Below are 20043 nucleotides of genomic sequence, written 5' to 3' on the forward strand. Positions count from 1 at the left end.
ATATAAGAACGGGCAGAGGGGAGAGTAGTGGGATTAATTTTGGATTGATACAGTAAAGGGGCAGTATGGATGCAATGGACAGAAAGGCCTCCTACTGTGCTATAAATCTCTGGCGTTCAATGAGAATTAATTGTTTTGTTGGAGTCCAAAAGGACACTGGATTTATTCAGTTGAATGGCAGGCCAGTGTTGACTGGCCCCTCACTAAGACAGTTGTAGATGCTCTGTGCAAACACAAGCACTTAGATACTGATATAAAGGGAAAGATTATAATCAACTCTTCCGAGGTTTTAAACAGCTTTCTGGCACTGGAACATAACTCTTCAAATTGAAAAAAAAGTATAACATTCACCATCCACTATTTACTGTTCAGTCACACTTCAAGATACTCTGAATGGTACAGTAGTACTGTTTATTTTGTTTAGCTGGCCTGGAAACTTGGGCAAATAATCTTGAGAACCAAGTATAAATTGCAGTGTTGCCAGTTTGAGAGTTCGAAATTTGCATTTAAATAAGATGGAAATATAAACCTGGTCTCAATAAAAGTGAAGCTGTTGGTTTGTCACTCAAATGCAACTGGTTCACTAATGTCCTTAATGGAAGGAAACCAGATATCTCACCCAATCTTTAAGTGATTCCAGTGCCATGCCAAGGTGGTTAATTATTTTCCTCTGAAATGGTCAGCAAGTCACTGGCATTGTATCAAACTAAGACAATGAGGGACAGAACTTGCTAAGGATGCCCATATACCAGCAACAGATAAAGTTCAGGGTAACTCATGATTCAACAAGCATCCTCAACATTTCACATATAACACTGGAGCCCATCCAATGGGATAAAATTCAACCCTGATGACAAAACAAAAATTGAGATTGCAGACCAACAGTTTATCATACGCACCCAACCTGGCAACAGAAACAATACATATTTTGTTAAGTTAAAGGATGAAAAAACAAGGTTCAGTTCGATCACTTGGGTGTTACAAGGTAGCTAGGAATGAGTTAAAGAAAGGGCTTAGGAGAGCTAGGAGGGGGCATGAGAAGTCCTTGGCGGGTCGGATAAAAGAAAACCTCAGTGATTTTTACTCTTACGTGAGAAATAAAAGAATGACCAGGGTGAGGTTAGGACAAGTCAAGGATAGTAGTGGGAACTTGCACATGGAGTCAGAAGAGATAGGTGAGGCGTTGAATGATTACTTTTCTTCAGTGTTCACTAAGGAGAGGGGCCATGTTTTTGAGGATGAGTGTGTGATATAGGCTGATAGGATGGAGGAGGTAGATGTTCTGACGGAAGATGTATTAGCAATTTTGAAAAATCTGAGGGTGGATAAGTCCCCTGGGCCAGATGGGATACATCCTAGGATACTTTGGGAGGCAAGGGAGAGGGAGGTTGCAGAGCCTTTAGCTTTGATCTTTGGGTCCTCACTGTCTACGGAGATAGTGCCAGAGGACTGGAGAATGGCAAATGTTGTTCCTCTTTTCAAGAAGGGAAATAGGAATGACCCTGGTAATTATAGGCCAGTTAGTGTTACTTCGGTGGTCGGTAAGTTAATGGAAAGGGTCCTGAGAGATAGGATTTATGACCATTTGGAAAGATTCAGTTAATTCAGTCAGCACGGTTTCGTGAGGGGTAAGTCCTGCCTCACAAATTTGATTGAATTCTTTGAGGAGGTAACTAAGTGTGTGGACGAAGGTAGAGCTGTTGATGTTGTATACATGGATTTTAGTAAGGTGTTTGATAAGGTTCCCCATGGAAGGCTCATGAAGAAGATAAGGATGTGTGGGATAGAAAGACATTTGGCCCATTGGATAAATAACTGGCTGTTTCATAGAAGACAGAGGGTGGTGGTGGAAGGAAAATTTTCTGCTATTTGTGGTTTTTATCAATGACTTGGAAGAGGGGGCTGAAGGGTGGGTTAGTAAATTTGCTGATAACACCAAGATTGGTGGAGTAGTGGATGAGGTGGAGGGCTCTTGCAGGCTGCAAACGGACATTGATAGGATGCAGAGCTGGGCTGAAAAGTAGCAGATGGAGTCTAACCCTGATAAGTGTGAGGTGATTCATTTTGGTAGGACAAACTTGAATGCAGATTACAGGGTCCTAAGGAATGTGGAGGAACAGAGAGATCTTGGGGTTCATATCCACAGATCTTTGAAGGTTGCCACTCAAGTGTTCAATTCTGGTCACCTTACTATAAAAAGGATGTGGAAGCATTGGAGACAGCGCAGAAGAGATTTACCAGGATGCTGCCTGGCTTGGAGGGTAGATCTTATGAGGAAAGGTTGAGGGAGCTGGGGCCTTTCTCTTTGGAGCAGAGGAGGATGAGAGGTGCCTTAATAGAGGTTTGTAAGATGATGAGAAGGATTGATAGAGTGGACATGCAGAGACTATTTCCTCGGATGGATGTAGCTGTTACTAGGGGGCATAATTACAAGGTTCATGGTGGGAGACATAGGAGAGATGTCCAAGGTAGATTCTTCGCTCAGAGTGGTTGAGGTGTGGAATAGCCTGGTGTGATACTGGAGTCGGACACTTCAGGAACTTCCAAGCGGTTATTGGATAGGCATATGGAGCACACCAGAATTATAGGGAGTGGGATAGTTTGATCTTGGGATTGGACATAGCTCAGCACAACACTGAGGGCCGAAGGGCCTATACTGTGCTGTAATGTTCTATGTTCTAAAAGTGAAATACGGGTCCACACTTTGCATCTTGTTTCAACTAAACAAAAGCTTGGTGAACAGTCATTCTCTGGTTTATTTCCCAGAGCAATGTCTTGACCAGAGTCAACCTGCCCAGTATGAATTGGAACAAAGCTGGGCAGTTAAATGTTTCATGCTGTGTTCCCCATGGCAATGCCTCCACCAATCATTCATCTCGCCTACTTGCCAACAATTCAGCACTCTTTTCTCATGCAGTATAATTTGTTGTTTTCCTGTTACAATTGGTAATTTGTGAGCTATTCTGATGAATGCAGGATGAAAAGCTTTGATAACATGTAATTTTTCTGCAATAATGAACTAAGTTTAAGGAGGGAGTAGCAGGTCATTTAAAAAAAAATCAAATTACAATCAGGCAAAGTCAACATGGTTTTTGATTTGATTTATTATTATCACATGTATTAACATACAGTGAAAAGTATTGTTTCTTGCGTGCTATACAGACAAAACATACCGTTCATTGAGAAGGAAATGAGACAATGCAGGATGTAATGTTACAGTCATAACTAGGGTGTAGAGAAAGATCAACTTAATGTAAGGTAAGTCCATTCAAAAGTCTGACAGCAGAAGGGAAGAAGCTGTTCTTAAATCAGTTGGTACGTGACTTCAGATTTTTGTATCTTTTTCCCGAAGGAAGGTGGTGTGTGTGGGGTCTTTAATTATGCTGGCTGCTTTGCCGAGGCATCGGGAAGTGTAGCTGAAAGGAAGCTGGTTTGCGTGATGGTTTGGGCTACATTCATGACCTTTTGTAATTCCTTGTGGTCTTGGGCCATACCAAGCTGTGATACAACCAGAAAGAATGCTTTCGATGCTGCATCGGTAAAAGTTGGTGAGTTTGTGAAAGGAAATTGTTTTGACAGACATAGAGATCTTTAAAAAAGCATGGTGAATATTGGCATACCAGTAGGCATATGATGAAGTGCCACATAAAAGGTTATTGCACGAGATAAAAACTCATAGTCGTGGCGATGATATATTAGCATGGTTAGAGGACTGGCTAATGACAGGCATCACAAAGAGTAAGGTTAAATGGATCATTTTGGCAAACTAATTAGTGTCATAGGGATCAGTTCAGGTGCCGCAACCATTTTTAATCTATATTAGTGACTTTGATGAATGGACTGATAGTATTGTTGCCAAATTTGCTGATGATAAAAGATAGGCGCAGATGCAAGTTGGGAAGAGGACACAAAGAGTGTGCAGAGGGACAGAGCTAGGTAAGTGAGTTTTTAAAAATATCCTTTAATGGAATGTGGTCATTGTTAGTTTGGCCATCATTTATCACCCATCCCTAACTGCCATTGAGAAGGTGCTAGTGAGACACCTTCTTGAATTGCTGCTGTGTATATAGTCTTGTTACATCCACAGTGGTGTGAGGGAGCGAGTTCCAGGAGTTTTGACATAACAACAGTGAAGGAACAGCAATTTATTCCGAGTCAGGGTGATGTGTGGCTTGGAGGAGAACTTGTAGGTGGTACTGTTCCCATGCATCTGTTGCCCTTGTCCTTGTTGGTGGTAGAGGTCACGGATTTGGAAGGTTCTGCAAAAGGAGCTTTGGTGAGTTGTTCCAGTGTATCTTCTGGATGGTACACACTGCTGTGACCATGCAGCAGTGGTGGAAGGAGTGAATGTTGAAGCTGCTGGTTAGAGTGCCAATTATGCAGCCCGCTTTGTGCTGGATGGTACTGAGCTTCTTGCATGTTGTTGGGGCTGAATGTGGGTATGCCGGCGTTGGACTGGCGTAAACACAGTAAAAAGTCTGACAACACCAGGTTTTAGTCCAACCTATTTATTTGATAATATACTCACAAGCTTTCGAGGGACACCCTCTTCGTCAGGTGAATGGAGAACTCTCCATTCACCTGTTGTCAGACTTTTTACTGTGTTGGGGCTGAACACATCCATCATAACTCATCTCGACTTGTGCCTTGTAGATGGTGAACAGGCTTTGCAGGGTCAGAAGGTGAGTTATATGTCATAGAATTTTCCAATCTCCAACCTGCTCTGATATGGCTCGTCTAGTTCAGTTTCTGGTCAACGGTAACCCCAAGGATATTGATAGTGGAGGATTCAGTGATGGAAATGCCATTGAATGTCAAGAGTTAATAGTTGGATTCCACAATAGTTTGGCAGAGGGAGTATAATGTGGAATAAAGTAGGGTTGTCCAATTCAGCAAGAAGATTGGAAAAACAAAACATCATTTAAATAGCCAAAGGCTGCAGAATGCTGTGGTACACAGGGATCTGGGTGACCCTACACATGAATCAGAAAAAATTAGCACAAGGTACAGAAAGTAATTAGGAAGATAAATGGAATGTTGGTCTTTATTGAAAGGAAGATGGGAGTATAATAGTAAGGAAATTTTGCTACAGATATACAGGGCATTGGTGTTTATGTTGTACAGTTTTGTTCTCTACATATAGATGGATATCCTTGCAATAAATGCAGTTAAGAAGTTCACTTGACATATTCCTGGAATAAAGACATTGTCCTGTGAGGAAAAGCTGAGCACATTAGACCTATACCCATTGGAGTTTAATAGAATGAGTGGTGATTTTAAACATAAGGTTCTGAGGAGGCTTGTCAGGGTGGATGCTGAGAGGGTGGGAGTGGAAGAATCAAGAACTGGGGTGGGAGGGAAAAGCAGTTTAAAATAAAGGGTTCCCTTTTAGGATGGAGATGAGGATAAATGTCTTCTTTCAAAGTGTGTTTGGAATCCTCTTCCAGAGAGCAATGCAAACTGGGCCATTGAATATATTCAAAGTTGTTTTGACCAAATTTTTGACCTATACAGTTTTGACTTATCAGGGGCAGACAGAAAAGTGGAGTTAAAGTCATAATCAGCTCAACCACGCTCTTATTGAATGGCAGAGCTTTGGAAAAGACTAATATACAGCTCAGGACATTTCATAGCACATTATAGTTATGTCCTTTTGAGGTATAATCACTAATATAACATTGGGTCACAGCAGCCATTCTACACACAAAAATCTCCCACAAACAGCACTGTAATAATGACAAAATAATCTGTTTTCATAACATTTATTAAGGGGTGATATTGCCCAGGATTTCTGATCATCATCAGATGGAGCTATGAGATATTTTGTGTCCACCTGAGAGACAATGGTTTTAAGTGTCATCTGAAAAATGGTAGCTAACTGTTCTGCATCTGAGTAGCAGCCTAGCTTATGGTCTCAAGTCTCAGATTGCAAAAGTGCTACCAACTGAGATAAGAGGAGAAGTGAGCTCTCCTGACTCACCCCGTCAAAAGATCTGCACCAGGTTTGATGGTCAGAATTGAATATCTTGCATTGTTCCCACATGTCTGCCCACTGTTCACTTCATAAAATTTTAATCTGAGCAGCACCACAACAAGATTAAATATTATAATAATAAATGGTAATTTTTGAAAAGAAAACCTTCTTTTCAAGAAGCACAAGGGATCTTTAAAAACCACAATAGATGTCTCAATATTCATGAGCCCTATGTCTCCCCAGACTAAACCTATTCCTTGATCTTTGCTATAAATGGGTGATGTCAATAATCATGATAATCTTCAAGCAGCCTCTTTGAACATTATGTTTACCCATATGCCAACAGAGCTATCTATGTAAACATTTATTGTACCATTCTAGTTCAACAGTAGCAATAATTCTCTTTTACTTCTAAACTCAATTTGCGTCTTATTCCTGCCCTTGGTACAATCCACAGATTTCTGCTTTCCTTTAATAGAGTGAAGAAATGATTTTGTAGCAACTGAAATCGTCTGAAACAAATATCCTAACTTATCATCTACTTAATTGTTATACCCTTCCAAGGAACAATCTTCCGTCATGTTGACCCTAACTGGTTTGGTCGAGCATGAAAGGAAAATGACAGTTTTGTATAATGCCTACTGCTAACCAGATAAAAATCAAAGCAGCAGATGCTAGAAGTTTAACATATCTGAAAATCACAGGAAATGCACAATCAGAATCTGAAGAAGGTGAAGAAGAGGTTTGTGGACAGACTTCCTTCATCATTACTCAGAGGTCGTTCATCTTGCACCTGTCAACCCCATAGCTCAGACATGGTAAATGTCATTTTATACCACTGGAATAATGAATGTTAGTGTTGAATGTACATTGAGTCTGATGCCAAAAACCGAAAAGCAAAAAAGGAACAAAGGTATTTGTTAAGTCGTGCCAGTCCCCACATGAGAAGCTGGGTGGAAACTCTTATCAGACAATGGGGACCTGTTGATGTAGTAAGTAGTAGCTGAAAAGCTGATTAATGGGGTAGCTGGAATATTTCCCGGCCATAACGAACAAGCAGTAGGAGGAAGTAAAACACAGAGCAGTGTCTTGTGCTCACTGCTGTGTTTGAGCAAGGGTCAGAATGATGGAAAAATACTATTGCGGAACAATACAAAGGAAGAAAAGATTAACTAAAACTTATGCCTTTGGCCAAAATTTTGTATACTTGTACTAATATCTCTGTCTATTGCCATTTTCTTGTCTGATCATGCTCCTATGAAGATTAGTTTATCTACATTAAAAGGTGCGAGGTAAATAGAAATTATTGCGCAAAATTATCAAACACACAAAAAGGACTCTTGATCAATTAACCGAGGAAGCAAGAAAACAGCAAGATCCTTGGTCTATGTTGAGATGGTCTGATTGGCAAAGGAAGTTAAAATCAGCTCAAACTTTCACTTCAAAGCTTTACCCTGTAATTCATGCTCGGACATTTGCATGTGGATACTGGTAATATCATCACTGGTCTCAGCCCTAATGTCCCCTCCTATCCCATCATTGTCAACCTCTTGTATAGTTGAAGAGTGGCTATATGTGAAACCATGTCTGAGGAAGCAGTCAGCTTCTTAAGGGAAATAAAGTGGTAAAGGTGCACCATAAGTAAGACAAAGACATCACTAAAGAGCTCCCACCGGTACATCTCCGAAGCACGCAGGTCAGTTTTTCCACACATCACGTCACTTTCACTTCGCCAGCATCTGTTTATCCTATCCTTCCATTCGTCAAACATCTTCCCTTTGAGTGGGAAGTTCAGTCCCTTTGGTGTCAGTCATGGCTCAGTGGTACCACTCTCAGCTCTGATGTAGAGGATTGTACACTTTGGTCTGGAGGTCAGGAAAGGTGTTATATAAATGAAACTTCTTTCTTCAGTCAATGACCTGCTGCAAATTATCATTTGAAGGCCCCTGACTGTTTGTCAGATCCTTCATCAAGAACCATTTCCATTTGATGCTTCTCTGAACAGCTGGCTGAAGTTTGAAATCCATCATGTTAAGGAAATAATGCCATGACGTTGGGGGACATTGTTGCTGCTGATAGTTTCCTCCACCATATTATTTTGATTCTTTCATGAGATATGGGTATTGCTGGCTACACCAGCATTCAGTGCCCATCACTAATTGCCCTCAGGAAGGTGGTAGTGAACCACCTTCTTGATTTGCTGCTCAACATTGCTATGTCCACTGCTCACATAAGTGTTAAAATAATTCCAGTCCGATAATTACGTGTACAACATCAAAATTATTGTGACACCCAGCTGAGCACTGTTATTGTGCATCGTTGCAAATAACAATCATAATACATACTATAGTAATGCTGCACAAATTATATGACTTAAATTGAACAGTGCTTAAAAGATATTTTATACAAACATCAGCAGTTGCCTGACCTCCATTGTCACTGTTCTGATGGCACAATAGAAGCACTGCCCTTTTCAGATTTCTTGTTGACAATTATAAATAAATCAGAACAAAAGTATTCTGGTCATGACAACAACAGAGCTGTAAGCATTCCAGGGACTGGGGTGGAGCATCAGGGGCCCAGTATTATGGGCCTGCCGAGCAAAGTGAATGGAGAGGAGAGTTATGTGCTGCCCTTTCTGTGTATGTAGATGTGTCTTTGTCAAATACCACGCTACTAGGAATGAAATAAATATGTTCCACTTTTATCTTCATTCCATGTGCCATCCCTTAACATGTGTCTACAGGACAGACAGTCAACCAAATCATGTCCGTAGTGACATCTTATATGCATTCTCAAAGATCCATATTAAGAGTTCATTTGCAAGTGATCACAAACTGGCAGAGACTGGGGATTAATCCTGAAGCCTCTTTGTGTGTAAGCCTGACTATAACACTGCAATGCTGAATGTCTTCATCTGTCATTTGCTGCCTCTTGTATTTCAGGTTGGGTTGGTATGTTTTGGTCTATGAGGAAATAATTCAGAAAACACCACTATGTTGAAATTTTAAGAATCTAAATCTAGATTTTAAAAGGTGGTGTCAGTAAAGGCTAGCATGAAGCTGTCGGATTGTCTTAAAAATTCAACTGGTTCCCCTTAAGAGGAAAACCTGCTGCCCTTTACACAGTCTGAGCTATACGTAACCTCAGTCTCGCACCAATATGGACAGCTCTTATCTGTCTTTTGAATGGCTGCACAAACTACTTAAGACTATCTGAAATGGCAATAAAGATTTGCCCATCACCATCTTATTGATGAGGTAAGATGACTTAAAAGCAGTCCCCACTAAAGAAACCTAAGCTATTTATAGCATTATCTGTCGAATTTATGCTGTATCTCAGATGTCAAAAGGAAAGTTCATTAATGTCTTCTTTGTCTCATAGCCAGACCCTGAAAATCATGGTGTTTTTTGTGTGAGTATGTGTGTGTGTGTGGCCACTAGGTGGCGTGTGTGTGATTCAAATGGGGTTGTGAGCACGTATTGTGTACCAATGTCACTTCTCCGGGGCAGGCTCTGTTAGAGTACTCCAGTGCTGTAGCTGTGTAATTATAATTTGCTTGTTGATTCTAAATAATGTTAGAATAGCAAGGACTTGCATTTCCATTGTGCCTTTCAGGGCCTTAGACATCCCAAAGCACTTTACAACCCATGAATTACTTCTGATGTGTAGTCATGATTGTAGTATAGGAGATGCTGCAGCTGAATTTCACACAGCAAATTGCTAAAGCAACAAAAAAATTAATCTGCTTTTCAGTAATGTGGCTGAGGGATAAAAATTCACAGGGATACAGTCGTAAGTTCCCTTGCCTCTCTGAATAGTGTCACAGGATTTTTTACATTCACTTGAGAGAGCACATGGGCTTCGTCTTGTCTGATGGGCAGCATGTCTGACAGTGTGGTGCTCAGTATTGATGTGAAGTGTTAACTGACAATAGGTACTCAAGCTTCTGGAGTGGGTCTTCAATATATCAAAATGGATTTAGTCGGCCTGATGGGGTCTCCAGTGGGGAACTCCCATCAATTCCATGGAGGAGGCGTGACAGTGTTCAAGTACTTATTTGTCCCCATCAGGCCTTCCCCAAGATTCAGGACCACGTCAAGGTAAAGTCCCACTGCCCAAGAACCTAATCGCTCGATATCTAGAACAGTGGCAGCTGCTGACAATGCACTCACCAGAGGCCCAGGTCAAAGGTGAGTGAGGGCAAGATGTGAATTGCAGATTGGAGGTCATAGAAGAGGTTGGGTAGGGGTGGTGGAGGATATGGCAGGGGATGAGCTTTCAACTGCATCCACCCCCCACTTGCAAATGCCAGGTCCCTTAAACAGACATGAGTGCCTGATGACAAGGACCCCTGGAAGGCCTTTGACAAATCTGACAGCATTTGATGTCTGGCCTTCAGGAAGCAAGAGAAAGCCCATTTAATCCCTGAGCCATCACCCAACCCCATTTAATCCCTGAGCCATCACCCAATTGCTTTGATCTCATGAATAATGGGTGTCAATTGGTTCATTTATCATCCTGCCTTTGGCAGCTGATAATCCCACATCAGCCCAATCTGGATTCTGACTTAATCAGGGGAAGTTTTATCACCTCTGGAAACTGACATGAGTCCTTTCTCACCACCATGTGCACCACAATGGGCTGCATCTAATCCAGCCTATTACTTTTGCAAGAGTGGCGCCCATGAGCTAAGGCTAATGATTGTTACAGTTCTTCTATATTGCTATATGTGCCATGTGTCCATATGGAAATGGATAAGGGAAGTCCAGAAATCAAGTGTCTGGATTGGGGGAAGGCCAATTTCAAGATCATTAGACAGGAGCTGGTAAACATAGATTGGGAGCAGATACTTGCAGATAAATGTAGATCGAAAAGTGAGAGTCATTTAAAAGTGAAACTCTAAGAGTTAGGGGCAAGGGTGGCAACTCCAGTGAATCCTGGATGTCAAAGGATATCGAAGGTATGATAAAGACAAAAAAGGAAGCATATGATAGTTTTTTTAATTCATTCACGGGACATGGGTGTCGCTGACTGGCCAGCATTTATTGCCCATCTCAAGTTGCCCTTGAGAAGTGGGTGTTGAGCTGCCTTTTTGAAACACTGAAGTTCACATCACCTACAATGTCATTAGGGAGGGAATTCCAGGATTTTGACTCAGCAACTGCAAAGGAACAGCGACAGCGACATATTTCCAAGTCAGGGAGGCGAGTGGTGGTGTTCCCATGTATCTGTTGCCCTTGTCCTTCTAGGTGGAAGTGGTTGAGAGTTTGGAAGATGCTATCTAATGATCTTTGTGAATTTCTGCAGTGCATCTTGTAGATAGCATACACTACTACTGAGCACCAGTGGTGAAGATAGTGGATGTTTATGAATATGGTGCCAATTAAGTGGGCTGCATTGTCTTCGATCGTATCAAGCTTCTTGTGTTGTTGAACCTGCACCCATCCAGGCAAGTGGGGAATATTCCATCACACTCCTGACTTGTGCCTTGTAGATGGCGGATGGCTTTGGGGAGTCAGGAGGTGAGTTACTCCCCGCAGCATTCCTAGCCTCTGACCTACTCTTGTAGCCACTGTGTTTATGTGGCAAGTCCAGTTGAGTTTCTGATGAATGGTAACTCCAAAGATATTGACAGTGGGGGATTCAGTAATGATAATACCATTGAATGTCAAGAGGCGGTGGTTAGAGTGTCTTTTATTGGTGATGGTCATTGCCTGGCATTTGTGTGGCACAAATGTTACTTGCTGCTCGTCAGCCTATGCCTGGATATTGTCCAGATATTGTTGCATTTGAACACAGATGCTTCAGTATCTGAGGCATTGCGAACGATGCAGAACATTGTGCAATCACCGGCAAATATCCCCACTTCTAACTTTATGATGGAGGCAAGGTAATTAATGAAGCAACTGAAGATGGTTGGGCCTAGGACACTACCCTGAGGGACTCTTGCAGAGATGTCTTGGAGCTGTGATGACTGATTCCCCACAACCACAACCATCTTCCTATGTGCCAAGTATGAGTCCAACCAGCAGAGAGTTTGCCTCTGATATCCATTAATTCCAGTTTTGCTAGGGTTCCGTGATACCACATTTGGTCAAATGCGGCCTTGATGTCAAGAGCTAGCGCTCTTGCCTCACCTCTAAAATTCAGCTCTTTCATTCATGTTTGAGCCAAGACTGTAATAAGGTCAAGAGCTGAGTAACACTGGCGAAACCCAAACTGAGTAACACTGAGCAGGTGCAGTTGATAGCACTGTTGATGATCCCTTCCATCACTTTACTGATGATTGAGAGTAGACTGGTGGGGTGGTAATTGGCCAGGTTGGATTTGCCCTGCTTTTTGTCAATACTTGGACAAATTTCCTCATTGTTGGGTAGATGCTTGTGTTTATAACTGTACTGAAAGAGCTTGCCTAGGACAGTGGAAAATTCTGGCGCAAAGTCTTCAGTATTATTGCCAGACTGTGCTCAGGGCCCACTGCCTTCACAGTATCCAGTGTCTTCAACCATTTCTTGATATCACGTGGAGTGAATTGAATTGGCTGCACACTGGCAGCTGAGATGCTGGGTACCTCTGGAAGAGGTCAAGATAGATCACCCACTCAGGACTTCTGGCTGATGATTGCTACAAATCTTTTGCACTGATGTGCTGGGGATATTTGTGGAGCCTCCTCTTTCAGTGAGTTGTTTAAAATTTGCTGATGACATGAAGATGAGTGGAAAAGCGAATTGCGTGGAAGGCGCAGAAAGTCTGCAAAGAGATCTGGATAGGCTGAGTGAGTGGGCGAGGGCCTGGCACATGGAGTATAACGTTAGCAAACGTGAGGTTATCCACTTTGGTAGAAATAATAGTAGGAGGGATTATTATTTAAAGGGTGAAAAGCTGCAGCATGCTACAGTGCAGAGGAACCTGGGGACCTTGTGCACGAATTGCAAAAACTCAGTCTGCAGGTGCAGCAGATGATCAAGAAGGCGAATGGAATGTTGGCCTTTATAGCGAGGGGGATAGAATATAAAAGCAGGGAGGTCTTGCCGCAACTGTACAAGGCACTGGTGAGGCTGCAACTGGAGTACTGTGTGCAGTTTTGGTCCCCGTATTTGCGAAAGAATATATTGGCCTTGGAGGGAGTACAGAGAAGGTTCACCAGGCTGATAACAGAGATGAGGGAGCTTATGAAGAGAGATTGAATAGACTGGGTCTGTACTCATTAAGAGTTTAGAAGGCTGAGGGGGGATCTTATAGAGACTTACAAGATAATGAAGGGGCTAGATAGGGTAAAGGTAGAGAGAATCTTCCCGCTTAGAAAGCAGAACTAGAGGGCACAGCCTCAAAATAAGGTTGGGGGGAGGGGGAGCAGTTTAGAACAGAGTTGAGAAGGAACTTCTTCACTCAAAGGGTGGTGAATCTCTGGAATTCTCTGCCCATTGAAGTGGTGGAGGCTACCTCATTGAATATATTTAAGTCACGGGTAGATAGATTTCTGATAGACTAGGGAATTAAGGGTTATGGGGAGAAAGGGGGAAAGTGGAACTGATTCACTTCAGATCAGCCATGATCTTACTGAATGGCAGGGCAGGCTCAAAGGGCTAGATGGCCTACTCCTACTCCTATTTCTTACGTTATGTTCACCACCATTTATATGACTGGATGTGGCAGGACTACAGAGCTTGGATCTGATCCTTTGGTTGTGGATCGCTTAGCTATGTCTATCATAATGATGCTGTTTGGCATGTAAGTAGTCCTGTTTCATAGCTTCACCAGGTTGACACCTCATTTTTAGGTATGTCTGGTGTTACTCCTGGCATGCCTCCTGCATCTTCCATTGGACCAGGGTTGATACTCTGACTTGATGGTAATGATTGAGTGGGAAAATGCTGGGTCATAAGGTTATAGATTGTGCTGGAGTGCAGTTCTGATGTTGTTGTTGACCCAGAGTCTCAGATGCCCAGTCTTGAGTTGCTAGATCAGTTCAAAGTCTGTCCCTTTTAGCTTGATGATAATGCCTTACAACACGATAGATGTTATTCTCAATGTGAAGGCCGGACTTCTTCTCCATAAGAACTGTGCGGTGGTCACTCTTACTGATACTGTCATGGACAGCTGCATCTGCAGTCAGCAGCTTGGTAAGGATGAGGTCAAGTATGTTATTTCCTCTTGTTGGTTCCTTTACCAGCTGCCACAGACCCAGTCTAGCAGTTATATCCTTTAGGACCTGAACTTGTTCAATAAGGCTGCTGCTGAGCCACTCTTGGTGGTGGACAATGGAAATCCCCTACCCTTGCCAATCTTAGTGCTTCCTCAGTGTTGTTCAACATGGAGGAGTCCTGATTCATCAACTGAAGCAGGACAATACGTGGTAACCAGTAAGAGGTTTCCTTGTTCATGTTTAACCTGAAGCCATAAGGGTACATGAGGTTCAGAGTCAATGTTGAGGACTCCGAGGGAAACTCCCTCCCGACTGTACACCACTGTGCCGCCACCTCTGCTGTGTCTGTCCTGATGGTGGGACAGGACATATCCAGAGATGGTAATGGTGGTGTCTAGGGTGTTATCTGTAAAATATGAAACCTTGAGAATGACTATGTCAACCTGTTGCTTGACTAGTCTGTGAGACAGCTCTCCCAATTTTGGCACTACCCCCAGATGTTAGCAAGAGGATTTTGCAGGGTCGGTGGGGCTGTTCGCTTTGCCATTGTCTTTTCCAATGTCTACGTTGATGCCAGGTAGTCCATCCAGTTTCATTCCTTTTTATTGGCTTTGTAGCAATTGATAAAATGGAATGGCTTGCTAAGCCATTTCAGAGGACAACTGAGAATCAACCACATTGCTGTGGCACTGGAGTCACATATAGGCCAGACCGGGTAAGGAAGGCAGATTTCCTTCCCTTAAAGACATTAATAAACCATATGGGTTTTTCCAACAATTGACAATGGTGTCATGGTCATGAGTGGACGCTCATGACCAGGTACTTTTTTTTACTGGATTCAAAGTCCACCATCTGCCATGTTGGGATTCAAACCCAGGTCCATAGAACATTATCTGGGTTTCTGGATTAATAGTCTAACGATAATACCATTCAGCCATTGCTTCCCCATATGGAGGTAAAGAACACTGAAAACAGGGGAGACCCTTCATGACTACAGAGAATGTACAGGTGTACTTAAAAAAAATAAATTAAGAGGGCAAAGAGGGATCACTGTCACAACATTTAAGAAATACTTAAATTGCCAAGGCATAGCAGGCTGTGGATCAAGCGCTGGTAAACGGGATTAGTATAAATTGGTATTTGATGGATGGGCCAGGGGGACTGTTTCTGCACAATTCTGTGACCCTTAATGCTACCAAAACTGCAGCATAATTTAAAGATGGTAGATTATGCAATTCAAATTTCATCCAGAGTGTTTGAATGCATAGCCACTGGCAACTCTAATGCAGAAATCCTTACAACCCCAACCAGCTCAAATAGTGTTGGTCAGAACACAAACACTGAGGAAGCAGCACCATGAATGCCTTTAGCGGATGAAAGTTCTGTGATGATTAAAAGATATGCAGGTTTTCCATTTGCTGGTGACAGAGGAGATGATAACAAGAAATTCAAGGAAGTTACAACATGGAAACAGGCTACTCCTCTATCCAATCTGATCCAGTACAACTACAACATTGGCACCTGCCCTACAAAATGGAAAATTTCTCAAGTATATCAGTCCATAAAAGGCAGGACAAATCTGATTCAGCCAATTACCACCCTGTCAGTCTCCTCTGGATCATCACCAAAGTGATGGAAGATACTGTCAAGCAACTTATCAATAACCTGCTCACCAATGCTTGGCTCCTGATTTTATTACAGCCTTGGTCCAAACACGGTCTAAAGAGCTGAACTCAAGAGGTAAGGTGAGAGTGGCTGCCCTTTACATAAAGAAACTACTTGACTGTCACACCAAGCAGCCCAGTAAAATTGACATCAACAGGAAATCAAGGGGTAAACTCTCCACTGGCTGAGCCATACTGAGAACAAAGGAAGATGCATATGGTTATTGAAGTCAAAGCATCTCCATACCAGGATATCACTGCAGGGGTTCCTCAGGGCAATGTCTTAGGCCCAACCATTTATAGCTGCTTCATCAATGACTTACCTCCCTTCCATCCTAATGTCAGAAGTGGAGATGTTTTTGCTGGTGACTGCAACTTCAGTTTCATTTTCAACTCCTCAGATAATGTAGCAGCCTCTATCTGCAAGCAGCAAGACCTGGATAATGTTCAGGCTTGGGCTGCTAAGTGACAAGTAGCAATACTGATGTCACACAAGTGGTAGACAAAGATCATCTACAACAAGAGACAATCCAACCATCGCCCCTTGATATTCAATGGCATTACCATTTCTGAATCCCCTACCATCAACATCCTGGGAGTTACCACTGACTGCAAAATTAACTGGACTAGTCCCATAAAATGCTGTGGTTACAAAAGCAGGTCAGAGGCTAGTAATTTTCCAGTAACTCATCTTCTGACTCCCAAAGCCTGTCCATCATCTACGAGCTACATGTGATTAAAAATCTGTGTTTGCCTGGATGAATGCAGCGCCAGCAACACTCAAGGTGGTCAACACCTTCCAGCCTAAGATAGTCTGCTTGATTGACACCCCTTCTACCACCTTAAATATTCACTCCCTCGACTACTAGAACTGAATAGCAGTTGTGTGTACCATACGCAAGATGTATTGCATAAAGCTATCAAGGTTTCTTGACAGCAGCTTCCTAACACAAGAACTCCACCAGTTAGAATAACTAGAACAGCAGGTGCATGGAAATACCACCACCTCCAACTTCCCCTTCAAGTTATATACGTTCTAAATCTTGCACATTTAATCCTTTATTTACAATGCCTTGCTCTTGAACCCCCAAGGTAACTCAGCAAGTACAGGCAACCAGTGCTGTGTTGATATTTCTGCACAAGTAAACACTGGGATGATTTAAACACCCTGGGTATCAAATGTCCTCAGTGATTCCAGTGATCACATTTCACGTGGCATAAAAACTATACAATGAAGATGTTTCTGCCAGTTTTGTTTCCCCTCGCCCTATAGGCACTAAATCTCAGGCTCTTTGTCTCAGAACCTGTTCGCACAGAGTAAGTCAAAAATCCATCACCTATCAGAATGATACAGACCACAATTAGTGTGCGTAAAGTCAGACAATTAATTGTTTTCTTCATTTTCTAGATCCTTGTTTCCCAAAGCCAATGCATCTCATGGGCTTAGTAAATTGAGGACAGTGATTTCAAATCACAGATCTGAGTTACTCCCAGGCTGAATTCATGATGACCTCCAATACACTCCCTTCTCCACGACCCCCTTCCAGTGACAGTGTGGGTAAATCTGGGCTGGAATTTCATGCTGGACTGAATTATTTATTAGTCCACTGGATAGGATCCCGGAGTTCCAAAAAGGCAAAGAACAAAATAAACTGGATAGAGGACTGACTTTGCTGTACAAAGCATTTTGTATATCAGTCAAACTTGCAGGGGCGACAAGAATAAATGAAGAGTGGTCATCAACAGTATACTGTTTTCATGTAGGCACAAAACAATTTAAGAGAAAGTTTGTGTTCAAACTAGGCTGCTTTTCATTGAGGAAAATATCAAATTTTCTGTTATCTTTCTTCTCAAATGGATTCATCTCTCAGCATTCCCTTGTGCTCTTCAAAAGTAGTTTCCACTAGGAGCAGCATTTCTCTAAAGTAGAATATCCCTGATTTTAAATTGTCAAATCTCTAAGCTATGGCACTCCTTCCTAAACATTTCCACTTCTCTTTCCTCCTTTCAGATACTCCTTAAAACTGAACTCTTTGTCCAAATTCTTGGACCTGACCCATGTGTATCAGTGTCAAGTTTTGTTTGACAATGTTCCTTTGGCGCAGTTATTATGTTAAAAACACAATATAAATGCAAGGTGCTGTGTAGCACAGCATTTCTGCTACATGTTAAATGATATTTTAACCAAATAGACAAATAATTGTCAGATTCTTGCAATCCTTTTTCATAGTATATCTGTGATCTTCTTAAGAATCATATACCTTTCTACTCCATTTATTTCTCACCATCCTGATTTTGTTAAATGGTTGGTCTGGCTGAAGTCCAGAACCAAATAACTGCAAGATATTGCATTTTGGTAAGACAAACCAGTGCAGGACTTACACTGTAATTGATACAAATATTTCACTAGGGGCCTCGCAATTTTTTCCCTAGCTTCCCACAATGGCCTGGGATACAATTAATCAGGGCCTGGTGATTTCTCTGTCTTTATGCATTCCAAAACCTCCAGCATGTGCTTTTCTGTAACGTGGATGCTTTTCAAGCCTATTTACTTCCTCGAGTTCCCTAGCTGCCATGCCTTTCTCCACAATAAATACTGACAAGAAACATTCATTTGGGATCTCATCCATCTCCTGTAATCCCACACATAGGCAACATCATTGATCTGTAAGGAGCCCTATTCTCTCCTTAATTACTCTTTTGCCCTTAACATACTTGTAGAATGTCTTTGGATTCTCCTTTACCTTATCTGCCAAAGCTATCTCATGTCCCCTTTCCACCTTCCTGATTTCCCCTTTAAGTGTGTGCATACACCCCCTAAACTACTCAAGGGATTTACTTGACCCCAACTGCCTACACTTGACATATGCTTTCTTCTTTTTATTGACCAGAGCATCTTCTTTATCTCACCCCATTACTATATCCTGCTATTCCATTCTCCCTCATTTACTTATCTGCTTTCTTGCTAAATGCATCATTACTATTCACCTCAAATACTCCTTGTAGTACGAGTTCTACAAAAGGGTTTCCCATTTAAGATGGAGATGAGGAAGAATTTATTGTCTCAGAGATTTGTTATTCTTTGTCATTTTCTACCCTGGGCTATTGAAAATATTCAAGACTGAGTTAGACAGATCTTTGATTTCCAAGGAAGTCAAGGGTTACAGGACAGGCAGGAAAATGGAGTTGGGGTGATGATCATACCAGCCATGGTCTTATTGAATGGTGAAGCAGCTTCATGGCCGAATGGCCTACTTGTTTTTCTATTTCTCATGTTCTTATTCGAACCAGTCTCTGGTTAGAGAAGTTATCCCCAGTTAGAGTCCCCTCTTTTGTCTGGGAAGTTAGTGCAATTATAAAAGTTTTAGACCGTAATGATCTACTTACCCACAAACTCGGCCGTACTTCTGGACCAACTCCTGCAGTGCCTCAAAAAAACCCTGGTGAGAAACAAAGATAATTTAAGTATGTAAATTAGCATTGAAAACAAACCTAATGACCTAATACCACTAATCCAGTTAGTAAAATGTAATGGAATCCTACAGAGCAGAAAGTCCAGATTCTAACATGAGACTATGATGAGTTAGCTGAGCTGAACAGGAGGTTTAATGGTGAATAGCATCATTGCCGTATACCAGTGAGCAGAGTTCCATCTCAACATTAGAATTCGCTGACCTCCTAACGTGCAGATAGACAGAGTGACCAGTGTGTGCATGTGAGTGTTGGATGAGGAAAGGATTTAGGTCAGTTTTGATGCCCTCCTTGCCCTGATACTCGTCAGGCAATCGCTGGTGGAATCTTCCCATCATTTGTTAGAGTATCAGTCTCCCCAGCGGCACAACCAAGTTTTCACCAGATTCTCTCACAATCTGTGCAAAGAGAATGTGGGGAGGTGGTTTGTGCCACTCTGGCAGGGTGGGGCCTGATAGAGCTGACAAGGCCAGCCACAGGAGTGCCCCGATCAATGTTTGGAATTGGGTGGGGGGGGTTTGGAAGAAATGTTCCTACTTGGGGGGAAACATATGGCAAGGAAGCCCATTAAATACATTTAAATGTATTGAAATTAGGTTCCCTTTTGGGCAGGAACCTCAGCGTCACCAGCAAGGGGCAGGGAAAATCCAAGAATGAGACCTTACCGGTGAGGTACTCGTTCTCGTGGTCTCACTGGATTTGCTGCTAGCACTGCCATTTTCACCCGTGATGAGCGCCAGCTGAATATCCCCCCACTGTTTGGTCTCACTCAGGAAGAGCTGCTA

General features: G+C 42.2%; 1 protein-coding gene across 8 annotated transcripts in view; it reads right to left on the reverse strand.

The window, feature by feature from the left end:
* tbxas1 (thromboxane A synthase 1 (platelet)) overlaps nucleotides 1-20043 on the reverse strand; it is a 222379-nt gene that overhangs the window by 125727 nt on the left and 76609 nt on the right. For all 8 annotated transcript variants that reach the window (XM_080190624.1, XM_080190625.1, XM_080190626.1 and 5 more), the window contains one exon: nucleotides 19175-19227. In XM_080190624.1, coding sequence (XP_080046750.1) covers nucleotides 19175-19227 — 53 coding nt within the window. The remainder of the gene's footprint in view (nucleotides 1-19174; nucleotides 19228-20043) is intronic.

The sequence above is a fragment of the Carcharhinus amblyrhynchos genome, chromosome 6, assembly GCF_965287045.1.
Source record: "Carcharhinus amblyrhynchos chromosome 6, sCarAmb.v2.hapA, whole genome shotgun sequence".
Classification (NCBI taxonomy): Eukaryota; Metazoa; Chordata; class Chondrichthyes; order Carcharhiniformes; family Carcharhinidae; genus Carcharhinus; species Carcharhinus amblyrhynchos.